The 19324-nt window shown below is 36.3% G+C and overlaps 1 protein-coding gene across 1 annotated transcript; it reads right to left on the bottom strand.

The window, feature by feature from the left end:
* Positions 1-1800: 1800 nt before the first annotated feature.
* Positions 1801-12861, bottom strand: dus2 (dihydrouridine synthase 2). Its single transcript, XM_037766351.1, has 16 exons — positions 12727-12861; positions 11891-12019; positions 9724-9769; positions 9108-9199; positions 8980-9023; positions 8555-8615; positions 8426-8473; positions 7973-8038; positions 7368-7438; positions 6242-6328; positions 4998-5166; positions 4649-4770; positions 4397-4537; positions 4071-4158; positions 3728-3801; positions 1801-3615 (listed from the first exon to the last, which is right to left on the bottom strand). The coding sequence occupies exons 2-16, from the start codon at positions 12002-12004 to the stop codon at positions 3363-3365; spliced, it is 1476 nt and encodes a 491-aa protein (XP_037622279.1). The 5' UTR covers positions 12005-12019; positions 12727-12861; the 3' UTR covers positions 1801-3362.
* Between the last annotated feature and the right edge of the window lie 6463 nt (positions 12862-19324).

The raw sequence follows: 19324 nt of genomic DNA, 5'->3' as shown, positions 1-19324 counted from the left end.
TATATATATGGAGCCTGGTGTGTGCCACTAGAATAATTATACACTTTCAATTCAGAGATTAATAGATTTAAAAGAGCTAATGTAAATAAAATATTTAAGTTTGTATTTATATGATACAATAATATAATATAATAATAATATAATCAGTTTAAAAAAAAGTCAGAATTGTCATTGACTTTGCTATTAAATCACTTTAAAGAGATTACATTTAAACCATCTTAACTTAAATCATATAAATTAAAATTACAGTGATCACAAACTTTATTTTATAATTCAATTATGTATTCATCATCTAAAGACAGACTGAATTATTGGGTTTTTTTATTTTAAAATAAAGTATAATTATTCTGGTGGCACTCTCGAGGCTCGGTATATACAGTATGTGATAGATGTTCATAATGTATTTATGATATTTTAGTTTTATTATGTTACTTCTCACATCTTTCCTATGCATCTGTTTTTGTATTTCCTTTTGCCGCCGTGACACTGTTTCCTGGGAAGTTTATCTGATATCTTGTCGTTTGTTTGGACAACAATATTCACTAAATAATACATTTAGTCGAATTTTTAAGCTCTCCACAGGGTGCAATAACTTTTAATTGCAGTTTATTTGAGATTTAGTGAGCTGCAATGAAAGTATGGTTTATATTTTTGCTTTGTTGTTTCCTGCAGACGCTCAATTAAATCGTTAATGACATATTTCCCAGTACCCTTGAAGGCATCATTAGCCAGCCCGGTGATGACGTCAGTAGCTGGGCGGAAATATCTCTCAAGTTCAATTCAGGACTTTTTAATTATACAAACAAACAAAACAAACAAACAGTGTTGGAGGAAGTATTCTACAGTAAAAGTACTATTACGACACTGTGAAAATATTACAGTACACTACAAGTAAAGCTACTAAAACCACAGTGTAAAAATACTCTATTAACAATTAAAAGTCTTGTATTGAAAGTGTTCCTGCAATAAAAGTATGTCAGTATAACCAGTGAAATGTAGTTAAAGTATTAAAACTGTGACTGTTGTACTAATATTTATCCTATCATTAGATTATTAATGTAAAAGCAGGATTTTACTGTTGTTTCTTGGTTGATCTGGAGCTTATTTTGAACTATTAATCATGATTATTTTCCACTATGGATTAATCAGCTGATTATTTTCATTATGGATTAATCAACTGATTATTTTCTCCATTAATCGATTGATTGTTTGGTTTGTAAAAATAGTGAAAATAGTGAGAAATGGTGTCACAGTGACCCAGAGCCCAAAGAGACACCTTCACCATGTTTGTTTGGTCCAACCAACAGTCCAAACCTGAACATTATTACTAATAAATTAACATTATTAACATTATCAAATCTGGAATTATCAATTTGTTTTACATGACAAATGACTGAAACGATTATCAAAATACTTTCATTAATTTTTCGGTCTGTCAATCCAATAATTGATTAATGGACTAATTGTTTCAGCTGTACTTGTATAATCTGTTGGGTAGTTTAATTTATAAAAAAAATATGTTTTATTAACCCTTTATATGTTTTGTTTGTAAAACTCTTAATTTGTAAAGTAACTAAAGCTGTCAAATAAATAATAGTAACTTGAAAATGTAGTGGAGTAGAAGTATAAAGTAGCATGAAAAGTAGCTCAAATTTGTACTTGAGTACAGTACTTGAGTAAATGTACTTAGTTACATTCCACCACTTCATAAGACCAAAGGCTGCATTTAAATTAAAGGCCTGAAGGTTTTTATTTGATCATTTTATCACTTGTCTTGTTCATCATAATGAAGGCAAGCAGTTGGGCTCTTTCATGTGTTTTTAATAGTTTGAGTTGAGACATCAACTTCACCATCAGGCTGCAACGACACGACCAGAAAATAATAAATAACACAGACTGTTCCTTCAACATGAAGATGAAACCAACAGTGTCTGCAGCATTCGGAGGATTTATCAGGTGAAAAGGTATAAATGAGAACCAGATGTGGATACCAGTACAAACAGAAACATGTGGCACCGTATTAAGTACTTAATCCAGCATCAGTCGTCTTCAACAGAGACTAACGGATGAAATTAGGAGACAAATGAGGAGTTTAAGGTCCGTCCAAAAATCAGGATTTAAAAAGTTCTTCTGTAAGGCACCAAGGTTCAAATTAATGTGTTTTTCTGAAATATCTGAAATGATAAAACCTTAATATGAAGGTTCGTTACTGCCCCCTACTGGCTGTATGTTTACTTCTGAACATAAATTAAAAACATGGTTTAAATTCAAATAATACAGATATGGAAAATCAGGAGGGGTGAATAACGACCCAGAGGAAGACTGTATTTTGTGCTGGACAGATCCCAGTTTGTGATAACAGTTTTGATGAAAAAAAAAATTAAAAGTTGAGTTCAGCCTACGACAGCGAATAAGGGGCCATTGTACGTAAAACTATTTTTTATTACCAGTTTGCAGTCCAGTATTTTTCCGATTTTTTTTCTCATAAACCTATGACTTTATAATCTCGCAAATTTGTGTGTTTTTTCTCGTAATTCTCCGTAATTGTTATTTTTGTTACATACAATGGCCCTGATACGTCGTTGTATGACGGATTAAAGTCGTAAATTTACGAGGAAAACAAAACTCTAATATTCTCTGAGATTAAAGTCACAAATTTACGAGAATAAAACTCAGAAAACATTTTTTTTTTTCTTTTTTTCTAAGAACCACATCGCTTCTCTGTTCAAGGTTGGATCAACCTCATCTCCCCGTTAAATAATGCGATAACGTGAGCTGGCGAGTGCAAAACCGTGGTATCGCCAACCGCCGTCTGAGTTTTGTTGGGCCTAAAGTAGTGTTATTATGGTAAGGACAGACCCTGAGCGAGAAGAAGGTCGAAAAAAATACATAAACGTGTTTTATTTCATGTTCTTTCTGTATTCTTTTATCAACATAAATAAATACTAATATAATTAACAGATTTTGCACTCAGCGGCTCACGTTACCGCAGTGGTTAAAGTGTTTTTCTTGTAAATTTGTGACTGTAACATCAGAGAACATTCAAGTTTTTTCTCAGACTATACTACTAAACCCTTCCTCCGGCTCTGTAATTTGTTACCTTTGTATGACCTAAAATGGCCCGAATACGACGTCGTAGCTGCTGTTTGTGTTTGAGAGCAAATAATCGTAAAACTTAATTCCGAGGATTATTAAAAAATGTACAGACAGGAAACTAAAATGAACTGAGAAGCTTTTGGTGCAGAGAAACAAAAAAAGAAACTCCCTTCATTTGTTCTTCCGGTTCACGCAAACGTCTGTCAACGGTTAGAGAAGCTTCCTGTCTTTCAGTTTAAACTAAAAGTTTATGACTTTCATGACGTCTACGGTTGTTCTGCTTTGTGATGGTCACCGTTGGCCACAGTAGCGCTCTTGGAGTTGTCCGTTTCCTGTAGGATATCGGCCACGTGTCGTTTATTGCTCCCCTCTTCCTCTGTGGTGCCGTTCAGCTTTCCCTCCCTCTTCCTCTTGCAGACCAGGCCGGAGTCTTCCTCACCGATGCGACCCTCCGGTATTTCCAGGACTCGCAGACAGACGACGGCGGCCGCTTGTTCGGCAAATTTCTTCGACTTCTCCCTGAAAACAACGAGACAATTTATCATGAGAGTCCTCTGTGCCTGGTGTCAATAAAACTGCAGTAATATTTTGCTGTGTGTGAGTGAGAGTGAGAGTTTGTGTGTGTGCTGACCACAGTGAAGATCTGTATTTCTTCTCTGCTATGGTCACGGTCGATTGAAAGGCTCGATCCTGAGAGCGCTGCGCCTGAAAACACAACACACGCTGCTTCCTTAGACTTCAACACTTCTAAAATGGTGTGTTTGAATATTTCTGCATACTGGGGTCCTTAAACAGTCTTGAATTACATAAATTGGGTATCACTGTAAAGTTGAGACTCTTGTGGATCAAATGAGCCCAACTGTATTCATGTGCGATGATGTTAGTCCCCATAGGAGCCATTTCACTGTAGTGAGACAATGTTTTGAAACCTCACTGTATAAAATGACCTGTGGTGACGCCCCTCTGTTTCTCACCATCTCATACAGCGGCTGCTCCAGCTTCTCCTTGCGGGTCCACTCCAGCAGGAACATCTTTGGAGTGATGTGAGGTGGATACTCTCTCCTAAAACCACAAACACAAGTCAGATTAACACATGAAAAACAGCCTTCACTAATATTCACTGGGTGACGTCGAGAGCTGCCGCGACTAGTCGTATGAACGACGCATGTTTTTTTTAAAATCCTTTGTCAATGTAGCTGCTGAATACACTCATAAAGCTCATCATCTGCATGGCAATCATTTTACAGACCACACACACCATACATATATATCAAGGAGCATGTTGAGCACGATGACTGACCGCTCAAACTTGACAGCCATGGTGGTGACGTCTCCGTCCATCACGAGTCGGTCCGGCTGGCTGCTGCTCTGCAGGGCGTCCCTCTTGGCCTTCAGCTGTTCCTGGGTCTGCTGGTAAAGCTCCTGCAGCCCGTACGCCTCGCTGCAACACAACACCACGTTCACACCACGTCACTGATACCTGACATCAGACACCAGCACCCCACCTCTGGTTTATAACGAACAGGAGTCATTAAATAAACCAGTCGTGTACCTGATCTCGGCGTTGTTCTGAGCCGCCTGCAGCTGCTTCCCCAGAGGAGACTCCACCTTGTCTCTCAGCATCTGACACAGACAGTACTTTGTGTTGAAGGCGTGGTTGTTGTACCGGATCGCCTGTAAAACACGAGACAACCAGTAAGTCTGCATCCCAGTTTCTCCACCGGTTTTTCAGAGAAGTGGAAGACGTAGAAGAGAAGTCAGAAGTTTCAACTGGGAACTAAAAAACAACAGAAGTGTTTATCTATTATCCACACACTCCAGCTGAAGAATCTGTCATTGCACGGTAATAAATAAGCCCTCTAATAAATTAATTATGGGTCTATGTTCATGCATAAACTCACATATTTGAGGTAGTCCTCCATGACCCTCTCCAGAGGAAGTGGTCCCTGGTTGCTGAACACTGATGCGTTCCACATGGCGGCACGAGCCAACATGACCGACGAGGCGCCCGTCGCCTTCCTGAAGTCCTCGATGTCGGCGTTGATCTTCACCAGATCCAGAGAACCTCCGCTGCAGGACAGAGAGAGAGACGGGACGCCGACCGGGTTTAATGATTCATTAACAAACAAGATTTTCTATCCGCCTTTGGTTTAAGTTTAATTCAGTGAGCCATGAAAATCTACTTGCTCAGACCTGAAACCTGCTTAAGTCTAGTAATCTAGCACAAATGTATTGAGGATGGAACCTGCCAACATCAAAAATAAATGATAAATAAATGACTCAATAAATAAATAAATATGTCATTAAATGTAGCAAAAATAATATTAAAAATAAATGTAACCATTTATAAATGCATTTCTTTATGCCTTTCTGAACAATACAAAGAAAAATATATAAAGAAGCAAATTCAAATAGAAATATCAATTTATGTCACATTTTATTAATTAATTATTGGCTACATTTATATTTAATATAATTTTTGCTACATTTAATGACATTTTTATTTATTTATCAAGCCATTTAATTATTTAATTTTGATTTTGGCAGGTTCTGTCCTCCATACAAATAACCAGTGGTGGAATGTAACTAAGTACATTTACTCAAGTACTCTACTTAGGTACAAATTCAAGACATTTTTTACTCCACTACATTTATCTGACAGCTTTAGTTCCTTCCTGTCCAGGTAAAAGCAGGTATGTCTCCAGGTGTGTTGATGTTGAATGTTTATGATAAACTGAAGGATGAAGTGAAAATCCTCCTCGTCCTCCTGAAGCTAAACAAACTCTTTGGATCAGCTGGAAATGCATCGTTACAAAGCTGGAAACAGGCTGTTTTTAGAGATTCGTGGTTCTCACAGGAAATATGATGATGATCTGATAGACCATGATGCATTGCTGTAGATTAAACTAGCCAATAGGATTTAAAGGAGTTAAAATGCAACATACACGTTAATGCAGCAGTAATATCAATCCAGAAACATCAGATAGATTATAGGAAAACACTGATAAAGAACATTTTACTGACACATGGATTATGATGGATTATCTGTACCAAACTATTCTCAAATCAATTTGATTGCATTGCACTTTCTAATAAACGGAGACCATTTCTTCATCTGTTAGAACAAGGAGGAGTTGAGGTTTACTTGGCGATGACGGGGATGGAAACAGCCCGAGCGACGGCCTGGATGTAGTCGCAGTGGAGCGGGTGGCGAGGACGCTCCTCCTTCAACCTGAACAACACGTCAACCAGCAGAGAAACACAGAAGTGTTGCAAGTAAATACATCGAACTACATGAATGAAGCAGGCAGCACTCGACCAATCAGGAACAAGATGCATCTGCACTTTAAATGCATCAGGCAGAAAAAATTGTGAATTATAACTAGGGCTGTCAAAGTTAACGCGATAATGCGTTTACATGAATTTGTTTTAACTCCACTAATTTCTTTAACTTATTAACGCAACTTGCGATTTTTAGGTTGTAGCGTCCTCAGTTGTAAAGCCAGAGTGAAGATACTGGTATCATATGAAACTAGAAAACCTAAAGAATCTATTGGTACCAACCATGTCATAAAAAATAAAACAAAATTGTTGCAAAGGAGGCTAAATAACGCTTCAAACTTATACTCAATTTTGGCTAGGAAAAACTGTCATGTCCATTTTCAAAGGGGTCCCTTGACCTCTGACCTCTAGATATGTGAACCAAAATGGGTTCTATGGGTACCCACGAGTCTCCCCTTTACAGACATGCCCACTTTATGATAATCACATGCAGTTTGGGGCAAGTCATAGTCAAGTCAGCACACTGGCACACTGACAGCTGTTGTTGCATGTTGGGCTGCAGTTTGCCATGTTATGATTTGAGCATATTTTTTATGCTAAATGCAGTACCTGTGAGGGTTTCTGGACAATATCTGTATTTGTTTTGTGTTGTTAATTGATTTACAATAATAAATATATACATGCATTTGCATAAAGCAGCATATTTGTCCACTCCCATGTTGATAAGAGTGTTAAATACTTGACAAATCTCCCTTTAAGGTACATTTTGAACTGATAAAAAAAATGTGCGATTAATTGCGATTAACTATTTTAATCGATTGACAGCCCTAATTATAACTAATATAATAAATGAAGATGCACAAAAAGCAGCAGAGATATGAAACTAATATTCAAAACATGTCAAATGCGGATATGAGAAAATATCAAATATTGACACACTGTAATATATAATTTAAAATAATATTTCATATTGTCTCTAACCAGTTTACCTGCCGTGAACAGCGACAGCAGCGACGCCCGTCTTCTCGATTCTCCGGACCAGACTGATCGTCTCCTCCAACTTGAACCAGTGAAGAACATGTTACAATATGAAATATAACATAACCCACGATATGGAGAACATAAAGTGAGACGTACTGTACACCGACGTTGAAATGTTCATAATCTGCTGCCACAAAGCTGGATTAGAGTCAGATGTGTGAGAGGACTCCTCTATATGTCTGAAAGTCCTCTTTACTAATAGATGTTATTTAGTTTAGTACACGGAGAACAAAACGCTGTACGATGGTTCAACCAGACAAAGAGACGTCGATCGCTCTGAGCTACAGGGCTGTTTTTATCTCTGTTAGAATAGGTATTATTGAAGGAACGAAGAGAAACATCAATATAACAGCTGATTACTAACTTTTCAACGGTGGTGTGAATATATGATGACAAACTTGTATAATCTAGTAACAGCAGTAAAAACATCATGAGACAACAATAAATAAGAATATTGTACGATAAAAGAAATTCATTATGAATGAAATCTGATCTGAAGAAAAATGAAAACAGGAAACAATTATAAACTGATGATGACTTTTTCACATCTTACCGAAGGCAGGATTCGGATTTTACAGGTGACCGGTATGGAGACTCCTGTGACGAGCTTCCTGAGGATCTACAGATAAAAGAAGAAGTTACTCTGCTAACTTTCTGTCTGTATTTAGTCAATTTAACACATAACGGCAGTTTCTGAGCAGGTCAAGGGACGAAGGAACTCTACAAATAACTCGCAAATAAGTGTGTAACTCTTTTAATGATGCACGGCAGCAGAAGGAAACGGACGTGTTTCATGTTTTCCTCAGCGTTTCTGAGACATTTGTGGGTGTGCCGCTCTTAAACGGCAGCCAGGAAATGTGAACTTTCACTTTGTGCACGAGCAGATCCGTTTCACCGCTCGCTTCTCCAATCTGCCTTTTAAATAGCAATGCGCAGGCGCACCTGACTTCGTTTAAATAGGGTCCTATTGTTCATCAGAGATGCATCATCTAGCTGAAGTACTCACCGCCTCGATCTTATCGGGATCTGACAGTAGAGCAGCTCCCATCCCGCCCTGCAAGATGTCATAGGTCAGCCAGAGGTCAAAGGTCAGAGGTCAGAGCAGCAGCAGGTTAGGTAGTGACAGGAAACTCACCTTAGTGGAGTATTCTTTTGGACAGCCCATATTCACATCGACAGCAGCCACGTCCTTCTCCCTGCAGGACAAACACATTAACTAGTCTTTAACTGCACAGCTGCAACAATGCATCATGGGATACAAAATGGCTCATTTAGTAAATTTATTTCAAATAGGGCTGTCAATCGATTAAAATATTTAATCGTGAATAAATTACATATTTTTTATCTGTTCAAAATGCACCTTAAAGGGAGATTTGTCAAGTATTTAATACTCTTATCAACATGGGAGTGGACAAATATTCTGCTTTATGCAAATGTATGTATCTATGTATTATTAGAATACATACATACTGATTGTCTGCCAGACAAGCACAACGTTTGAAGCTTTAACTGTGAATTAAAACACAGTTTAAAGGTTCAGAGACGTAGCTGTGAACTCACACAAGCCGGGCCACGGTCAGCGCTCTGTCCGGGTCAGCAGTTCCCTGAAAAACAAGAAGAGAAAACTCACGCCTCTGATTGAGACGCTACAGCAAACTGACAGCGAATATTTGTGTTCTCTGTCTCACCATCTGGAAGACAACTCTGTCCTTCTCCCTCTCACAGGTCCTGAACATCACTCGATCATCTGGGGCGACAAAATCCACCGTCTCCAGCACCTCTGGCAAACACACAACACAACACAAACATGTTTCAAGTTTTAAGTCTTCATTTGTCATAATACTGAATGCACAACAACCACATAGGAGCAGTCGTTCTCAGGCTCCCTCCAACAATGCTACTAGAAAATATATAAGAAAAAAAACATGCAATTAAAGACCTATCTTTTTAATCTGGCTCTCAATTTGGAGTAATGTTATAGCCTTAGTTATTAAGCTTGAGTCAGTGGTTTTTATATTATTATTTTCATCCCTGATGCTTATTTTATTTTATTTATTGATTTTTAACATTTTATTTTAGTCTTTTATTTGTTGTTTTTTTATGTGAAGCACTTTTGGCTGCATGTTTGTATGAAAGGTGCTATATAAATAAAGTTGAATAAAATTTAGATTTTTGTCGGTTGTCGCTCCTTTTACTGAAGTAGAAGATGTGAGTACTTCTTCCACCGCTGCCAGTGTTTAAATTTAAAGTGTGTTGTTGTGTCCGTCGGTCTGGATCATCAGGTGTAAACTAACAGACTCTCACCGTTCACCACCCGATGACACTGGGCCATTTTGATGTCGATCAACTCCTGAAACAGACAGAACACAGTTAACAACAATTTAACACTCGTATAAACACTGATATCTATGGAAGCCCATTTCTGCCAGAAAAAGAAAAAAATATTCCTTGTGATATATAATAACAATGACTTCATATCTCAAAATAATGATTTAATATCTCAAATTAATGATTTAATATCTCCAAATAATGACTTAATATCTCAAAATAATGATTTAATATCTCAAAATAATGATTTCATATCTCAAAATAATGATTTAATATCTCAAAATAATGATTTAATATCTCAAAATAATGATTTCATATCTCAAAATAATGACTTAGTATCTCAAAATAATGATTTAATACCTCAAAATAATGATTTAATAGCTCAAAATAATGACTTAATACCTCAAAATAATGATTTAATAGCTTAAAATAATGACTTAATATCTCAAAATAATGATTTAGTATCTCAAAATAATGACTTAGCTACAGGATCTTTTTTTGTTTTTGTTAATGCTCTGGTGAAAATGGGCTTCCACAGGGTATCAGATGCATGTCCCTGTCTGTAGCCTGGATGTATTAAGGTCTATACTCTGGATGTATTAAGGTCTATACTCTGGATGTATTAAGGTCTGTAGCCTGGATGTATTAAGGTCTGTAGCCTGGATGTATTAAGGTCTATAGCCTGGATGTATTAAGGTCTATAGCCTGTATGTATTAAGGTCTATAGCCTGGATGTATTAAGGTCTATAGCCTGGATGTATTAAGGTCTATAGCCTGGATGTATTAAGGTCTGTAGCCTGGATGTATTAAGGTCTACAGCCTGGATGTATTAAGGTCTATAGCCTGGATGTATTAAGGTCTGTAGCCTGGATGTATTAAGGTCTACAGCCTGGATGTATTAAGGTCTATAGCCTGGATGTATTAAGGTCTATAGCCTGGATGTATTAAGGTCTATAGCCTGGATGTATTAAGGTCTGTAGCCTGGATGTATTAAGGTCTATAGCCTGGATGTATTAAGGTCTATAGCCTGGCTGTATTAAGGTCTATAGCCTGGCTGTATTAAGGTCTACAGCCTGGATGTATTAAGGTCTATAGCCTGTATGTATTAAGGTCTATAGCCTGGATGTATTAAGGTCTATAGCCTGGCTGTATTAAGGTCTATAGCCTGGATGTATTAAGGTCTATAGCCTGGCTGTATTAAGGTCTGTAGCCTGGATGTATTAAGGTCTGTAGCCTGGATGTATTAAGGTCTGTAGCCTGGATGTATTAAGGTCTATAGCCTGGATGTATTAAGGTCTATAGCCTGGATGTATTAAGGTCTATAGCCTGGATGTATTAAGGTCTATAGCCTGGATGTATTAAGGTCTGTAGCCTGGATGTATTAAGGTCTATAGCGTGGATGTATTAAGGTCTGTAGCCTGGATGTATTAAGGTCTACAGCCTGGATGTATTAAGGTCTATAGCCTGGATGTATTAAGGTCTATAGCCTGGCTGTATTAAGGTCTGTAGCCTGGATGTATTAAGGTCTATAGCCTGGATGTATTAAGGTCTACAGCCTGGATGTATTAAGGTCTGTAGCCTGGATGTATTAAGGTCTATAGCCTGGATGTATTAAGGTCTGTAGCCTGGATGTATTAAGGTCTATAGCCTGGATGTATTAAGGTCTACAGCCTGGATGTATTAAGGTCTATAGCCTGGATGTATTAAGGTCTACAGCCTGGATGTATTAAGGTCTATAGCCTGGATGTATTAAGGTCTATAGCCTGGATGTATTAAGGTCTATAGCCTGGCTGTATTAAGGTCTATAGCCTGGCTGTATTAAGGTCTGTAGCCTGGATGTATTAAGGTCTATAGCCTGGATGTATTAAGGTCTACAGCCTGGATGTATTAAGGTCTGTAGCCTGGATGTATTAAGGTCTATAGCCTGGATGTATTAAGGTCTGTAGCCTGGATGTATTAAGGTCTGTAGCCTGGATGTATTAAGGTCTATAGCCTGGATGTATTAAGGTCTATAGCCTGGATGTATTAAGGTCTATAGCCTGGATGTATTAAGGTCTGTAGCCTGGATGTATTAAGGTCTGTAGCCTGGATGTATTAAGGTCTATAGCCTGGATGTATTAAGGTCTGTAGCCTGGATGCTCACCTCACAGTAAACCACATCAGCTCCGTATTCCAGAGCCAGCAGCCTCATGGGCAGAGTGCCCACCCGGACCATCGGTGCCAGGGCGGTGATGTTTCTGAAGCTCAGCCTGCTCATGGTGGCTCAGTCGTCCTGTTAACAACACAGAGGAGACAACAGTCACTCCAACACCCATCTGTAAAACACTGGCTTATATATTATCAACTATTCTTGGTTCGTTTTACTGCAAAAAGCCTCGATTTTTCTCGCACCAGACACATCACGCCAGACTCCGTTCAAAAAACAGTCGATTTTATGCAGTTTCGGTTCCAGCCAAAGTGCACATTTAACAGGCAACAATTGAAGACCCTAATCTTAAAACCTCAATTGAGTAATCTAATCTTTAATTCGGCTAACAATTATCACACAATGCCACACATATAAGACATTATATTAACTTTTACTACCACCCTCCATAGCTAACGTTACTTCTACAAATCGGCGAATTAATCTGCTTTCTCCAGCGGAAACAGACAAAAACACATTAATACTGTACGGAAATTTTAATTTAAAAGTATGCCGAAATAACAACAGAGCGATAAGGATTTGTAAAAATATTACATTAATGCTCTGTGTGGTCTGTAGGCAAACCGACAAGCAAGAAACCTTTAAAATGCGACTTTTCTGAATGGAGTCTGGTGGGACGGATCGATGCTATTGCTAACAGTCTAGCTGCTCCATCAACACCAGGCTGTTTCTACACAATAATCAGCTAAAATAGGCTTTAATGTGGCACTGACGCTTCTGTTTGTACACATGTTTATTCGTATATTGTATAGCTTTGCATGAAATACACTCACCGGCATTTATGTTGTCTAATACTGACGACAGCAGCTGTAACGTGAGGTGGTCATGTGGGGAGAAAATGAAGCGTGCTGTTTACACTTCCTGTTTGGACTTCTACGTCATCATGACATAATAGATCACTGAAATATAGATCAGCATTAATAGAACAACGATTATATAGAAGTGGTGGAGGAAGTATTCAGATCCTGAATTAATAGTACTAATACCACACGGTGAAAATACTCTGCTACAGTAAAAGTACTGCATTGAAAATGTTCCTTTATTTTTTTTTTTAATTTATTCATTTATTTTTGCACTTATTTTTAATTTCTTTATTTATTTTTGCACTTTTATTTATATTTGTACTTTTTAATTTATTTTGATTCTATTGATTTTATATGTATTTTAAAATGTATTTATTTATTTATTTTTACCACACTGAAAATACTCAGTTACAGTAAAAGTACTGCAATGAAAATGTTCCTTTATTTTTTTTTATTCATTATTTTTGCACTTATTTTTAATTAATTAATTAATTTTTGCACTTTTACTTATATTTGCACTTTTTAATTTATTTTTATTCTATTGATTTTATATGTTTTTTAAAATGTATCTATTTATTTATGTATTTTCAAATTTATTTATTTATTTTCCCTTTGCATTTCACCCCTTATTTATTTCCCCAAACCTATTAATTTCTGTATTATTTTCTTTATACATTTTCTTTTGGACAGGTACGTGAACATAACTGCAAAGCATGTGAAATATATAGTGATATTGTATTTTTAGCTGTCAATCACATTCACGCTCCATTAATCGACTGATTGTTTGGTTTGAAAAAACAGTGAAAATAGTGAGAAATGGCGTCACAATGACCCAGAACCCAAAGTGACACCTTCACTATGTTTGTTTAGTCCAAAACTCAACATTATTACTAATAAATTATAACATTATTACTGATACATTAACATTATTAAAAGGAAAAGCAGAAATCATGAAATGTTTTTACATGAAAAATTACTCGATGAAAGTTGCCAATTATTTTTCTGTCAATCAACTGATTGTTTCAGCTGCACTTGTATAAACTGTATTATTTATAACAAAATATCATATTTTATAAGCTCTTTGTGTGTTTTGTGTGCAAAGTTCGTTTGTAAAGTAACTAAAGCTGTGTAGTGGAGTAGAACTATAAATTAGCATGATAATAAAAGACTCAAGTCAAGTACCTCAAATTTATACTCAAGTACAGTACTTGAGTAAATCTACTTCCACCACTGATATATAGAACAACAGAAAAGTCATTGTAGTTAAATTTCTTGAATATCTGGAGTACTTTGATCCATCAGCACACAAACAGCATGAGTCCTGTTCCAATTCATTCTCGATTTATTGTGCCACTATAGTTATTTTACTCATTTTTACAAAAAAGTGCTCTAAAATACATCCAAGTTAACACTCCGTGTAATGATCCCGTTGTAAAAGCTGGATGCTTTACAAATAATTTACAGTGTAAAAGTGTCTGTATGTGAAGACAACAGCTGCTACACATCCTGAGCCGTGGTTCTCCTGGATTTCAGCTTTTTTTTGTTTACATGTTATTTACCAACAGAATGAATCCCCCTCTAGTCTATGAAGACAGAGTCTACGTAAGACGATTAAAAACCTGTGTTACAAAATAAGGTTTCCACTCTTTGAGAAAGCAGACATCCTAAAAAAATAATTACTGGACAGAAGAATTGCTCATTAAGGAAAACTGTGGCAGCCAATCTGTGAGCTTTGCTTACTATACATACTCGGTCAAAGGCTGTATAATCTTCAAGATATTTCGCATCTCATCCAAGATTTGATTGAAATTTAATTGCAATTAACAGATTAAAAGTATGCCGAAATAACAACAGAGCGATAAATATTCATAGAAAGATTAAATTTATGCTCTGGCAGGTTACTAACAAGCAAGCAACCTTTAAAATGTGACTTTTCTGAATGGAGTTTGGCAGAAGGGATCAATCAGGGCTACGTTATGATAACATTCTAGCTGCTCCATCAACACTCGGTTTTAACATAAGGTTAGCTCTGGTCTGACATCTGGGACAGAGTACAATTATTCATGTAAACCCTCACGAAAAAGTTGTATACTTCAAGTTTACTTCATGAAGTATACTTAAGCAAAGTTCAAGTATGTATTTCCCAAGTATCCTTTATGCAGTAAGTATACTAATATCAATGTCTAGTAATACTTGTAAGTGTACTTCTTCGATACTTCTTGGGACTAAATAGGACCACTTTTTAGATTATAAAAGTATACTTTTAAGTATACTTTAAGTGTAAGAATAGTAAACTTTGAGTACACAACTAGTTAACATTTAAGTCTTATTTTGTACTGAAACTATACTATAAGTATACAGATAGTTTACTAGTTTTATACTTGTAAGTGTACTTCTTCGATACTTTTTGGGACTAAATAGGCCCACTTTTTAATTTATAAAAGTATACTTTAAGTGCAAGTATTGTACTGATAGTTTACTAGTTTTATACTGGTAGCCCACTTTTTAGTTTACGAAAGTGCACTTTAAAGTATACTCTCAGTAAACTACTAGTTTAATAGTTTTTATACTGCAAGTATACTTGTATATACTTGTAACCCACTTTATAGTTTATGAAAGTGCACTTTTATGGATATTCAGTAAACTACTAGTTGAATAGTTTTTATACTACAAGTATACTAACTTATACTTTTCTTAAGTATATCTTGATCAAAAGATTAAGTACAAGTATAAACCAAGTATACTTAAACTTTTCTGTATACTTGTCAGTATGAGCCAAGTATACTTAAGTATACTTTTGTTAAGTATTTCTCTGATAAGTACATACAAAGTATACTGAAAGTATACTCTCTTATTACAAGTTTAAAAGAAGTATAATAGCACACTTGAATAAACTTCCTTTTGGTAAATTTTTGAGTTCTGTAAATACTTCAAACTTATTTCTTTGTTAAAATCCAATGCTTTAAAAAGTACATGTGTAAAGGGCAGCTGTTGGAGGGAGATCCTCAGATTGGGGGGGATCATCTACTGTAACTTAAATACTTAAACAAAATATTAAAATACAGAAATACTCCCAGTCAGCTGGTCTCTACATTCAAGCAGAAGCAAGTGAAATAAAGCAGAAGAATGTACAGTGATATATAAACAGCTAAAACCTTGTGCATGAATAAATGAAGCTGTGTCCCAATCCCATACTTCATAATAACTCAAAGCACATTTTGAGTAAGTAGTACGTTCTGGAAAAATTACCTATTAAGTGTACTTAAAAAAGCAAGTTGTTATATGGCTGTTGATATACTGTTCGATATTTTCCCACAATGCAATGCACAAAGGAAATGGAGGCATGGTTCGCAGCTGCAAAAATAAATAAATCAAGAGTTGAAAAATCTCCAGAAAGATCTTTGAAAAACAAACAAAAAAGTCAAAATCTTTAGGAAAGACATTTCTTTCTCTGTGAAGTTTAATTGGCATTTCAGTCGTCTGATGGTGCACAATTTCCAGTGGTGGAATGTAATTAAGTACATTTACTCAAGTCCTGTACTTGAGCACAATTTTGAGGTACTTGTACTTTATTTGATTTCCATTTTATGCTACTTTATTCTTCTACTCCACGACATTTATTTGATCATTTTAGTTACTTTACAGATTCAGATTTTTAAATCAAAATATAAATCAACAAATAAATTATGATATATTATTATAGGTTAAACTACTCAGCAGTATATAAAGTAATTAAAAGTAGCTCCACCTTTACCAGCTGCAACATTAAATTGATAAACACATTAATGCATCAATAATTATAATATAATAATATAATATATATTATTCTGCATAATGAGAACGTTTACTTTTTATTTTGATGCTAATACTATTGTACATTTACTTAAGTAAAAATGCAGGACATTTACTTGTACCAGAGTATTTCTACACTGTGGTATTACTACTTTTACTTAAGTAACAGATCAGAATACTTCTTCCACCGCTGATAATTTCCTGTTAGTATAAATTGTATGTCGATTTTTTGTACTAACTGCAAAACAGTATAACGATTAGTGTATATAGTGCATACAGTATACAGTTAATCGGCTGGGACACAGCTAGCATTTAAAACCACCATCAACAACTGCTTAATTCATAAACGTGTAAACTAAACTATTTAAACCAGAGATTCAGATTTGTTGTAATAAAAGTAATTTTGCATATACTTCTGCTGCATCCACTTGTTTTTTTGTGCAAACATAAACGCTGATATTGATTATTATATTTTGCATCATAATACAATACAGACACTCTGTCATTGACATATCTCTGTTTTTATGTGTCAAACAACTGAACAGTTTAAAATTTAGATTTTTTAGACAAGAGTCTAAAAATGCTGACTGGCTAACTGTAATGAAATCACTGTTTTATAACAGCACATTTGTCTGACAACAACAAAACAGAAAGATGTATCAGTGGTAACACCTGCAAAGTATTATGTGCCATATAAAAACATAAAATACTAAGTGACCACACAGAGTCAGGGGTTATTGAAAGTTGGCTTTGTACCGTTTATAGAGCCAACTTGAGCAATGTGATTAATTCCCTACCAAGAAGAAGTGGAACTACATGGAGAATACTTGTAAAAAGGGGCGATTCTGTCTCAGTCACACATTTCATTAGCACGGCTTAATATACAGAACAAAAGCTGCCACAACAACATTTTAAAATCTTACTTTGCTGCAAGGATCTGTAAGCATTTCTACAGTAAATCAAACCAACAAACCAGAGCGATGTGGATTGATGTGGGAGTACAGCAGCAGGTCAAATGAACTACTTTGTTAACAATAGATTAATAAACTCGAGCTTGCCCTTGGTCTCAGGGATACGACGGTGCTTTGTGCAAAATGAGTCCGGCGCCATCTGGTTTTACAAATGAGAGGAAAAAAGAGTTCAAACTGAACGGCAAAGAAAACAGACGATGGAAGACAAAAGTGCCTCTCAAATAATCAAATACAATACACAAAGCAAAAGGCAACTCGCAAAATATATTAAAATCTAACAGAGTGAATTAGTTAATAAGCAACATTTGAAAATACATTTTCCCCCAGTAAAGGCATTTTCACACCAAGTTTGACATTTCCACAGAAATACCCAATTTTTTCAATGATGTCTTGCACAAAGTCTGCACAGTAAGTTGTTCATGTGTGTTTAAAATGTATATATATATATATGATATTTGCGCCATCTGACATAAGCCCATGTTCTAGATTCGTCCAGATGACTTAAAGCCGAAGTCATACCTTCCTCGTTCACGAGTACACGAGGGTCCGCCTGGCATACATTTTGTCAGGCTCTTGGTACGTGTCCAAAGCTGCCGTTCTTTCCATGCTTCCCATTCATTGTCTATGTAAGCAGCCGTGCAATGCATTCTGGTAGCGTGGCGGTGCGATTTAAGGGACGGGGCGCAACGTTGACCGCTTCTCATTTACATAAAGTTGAGATCTAGGCTACTTTATGCAAATCAGGGGCGTCCGGCGTGACTCACATTGTCGATCTAAAATAAAAACAGATTCATCAACTGCATGGATTATTTCTCTTATAAAATGTTTTCAGAAACACATTTCGGTGAACTGTTTTCGTAATAGATGAGAAGAACTTTACCAAACCAAAGAATACGTATCAAATTACCAACAACACGCTGTTACGCAGTTCTACTCGCTTCTGAAACTCAACGCGATCTCTCATTGAGAGTAACTTTCACTGGTGTTTCTGAAAAAGTGAAACATGTTCTGTTTACTGTCCATATTCTGAGATAAATGAGTAGCTATTTACTACAGCAGAGGATATTAGAATTAAAAACCAAAAGTTAACAACAATTCAATTTTAGCTGCAAACAAAAACTACAGCTCTCATATTAGAGTAACTATTTGTTTCTCCTTTATCCATGATATCCACTCTCGCTGTTTATCCATCTTTCCAAATTCTTAGATGTAGCTTAGCCGTGTGTGGACCAGCTCCTCTGTTGGGCTTGTGGGTTCGTTAAAGGCCGCTACAACAGAAATATGAAATAAACGTTAGATCTCTTTTAAACAAGAGTCTACAAACTGAAGGAAAAGTCAGAGGATCACCGAAGTTATTACAGTTCATCCTCTGGGGAACATGAATGTCTGTACTAAATTACATGGTAATCCATCCAATGGTTGTTAAGACTCTTATAAACACGGAGTGACCAACACAACATGCTGGTTTCTTTTAGTCATTTCCGCCAAAGTGATTTAAGTTTCCTTATGCTGTGTTCACACCAAGAGCAAAGCGAATTTTCGCCTTGCTTTACTCGTGCGAGTTGGACCGCCGGTATCATTTGTGTTCATTCGTGCTAGACGCGCCATAGAGGAGGAGGAGCTTGTCTCCATAGATACCAACAACTTTTCTTTCCTCCATCAAGAATGGAAGAAATAACCACTGTTGCTGCTTTGTACATGTTGTGGAAGTCCCAGATATGTCAGAAAACCAAACGCCGTCGTGTCTTGGTTCATAACATCACCCGGCGGCGAGCTATATTCACATACAGTGCCATTGAACTGAC

This window comes from Sebastes umbrosus, chromosome 4 (assembly GCF_015220745.1).
Source record: "Sebastes umbrosus isolate fSebUmb1 chromosome 4, fSebUmb1.pri, whole genome shotgun sequence".
Lineage (NCBI taxonomy): Eukaryota > Metazoa > Chordata > Actinopteri > Perciformes > Sebastidae > Sebastes > Sebastes umbrosus.
The sequence above is the reverse complement of the archived record's forward strand: the minus strand, read 5'-3'. Positions and strand labels throughout refer to the sequence as shown.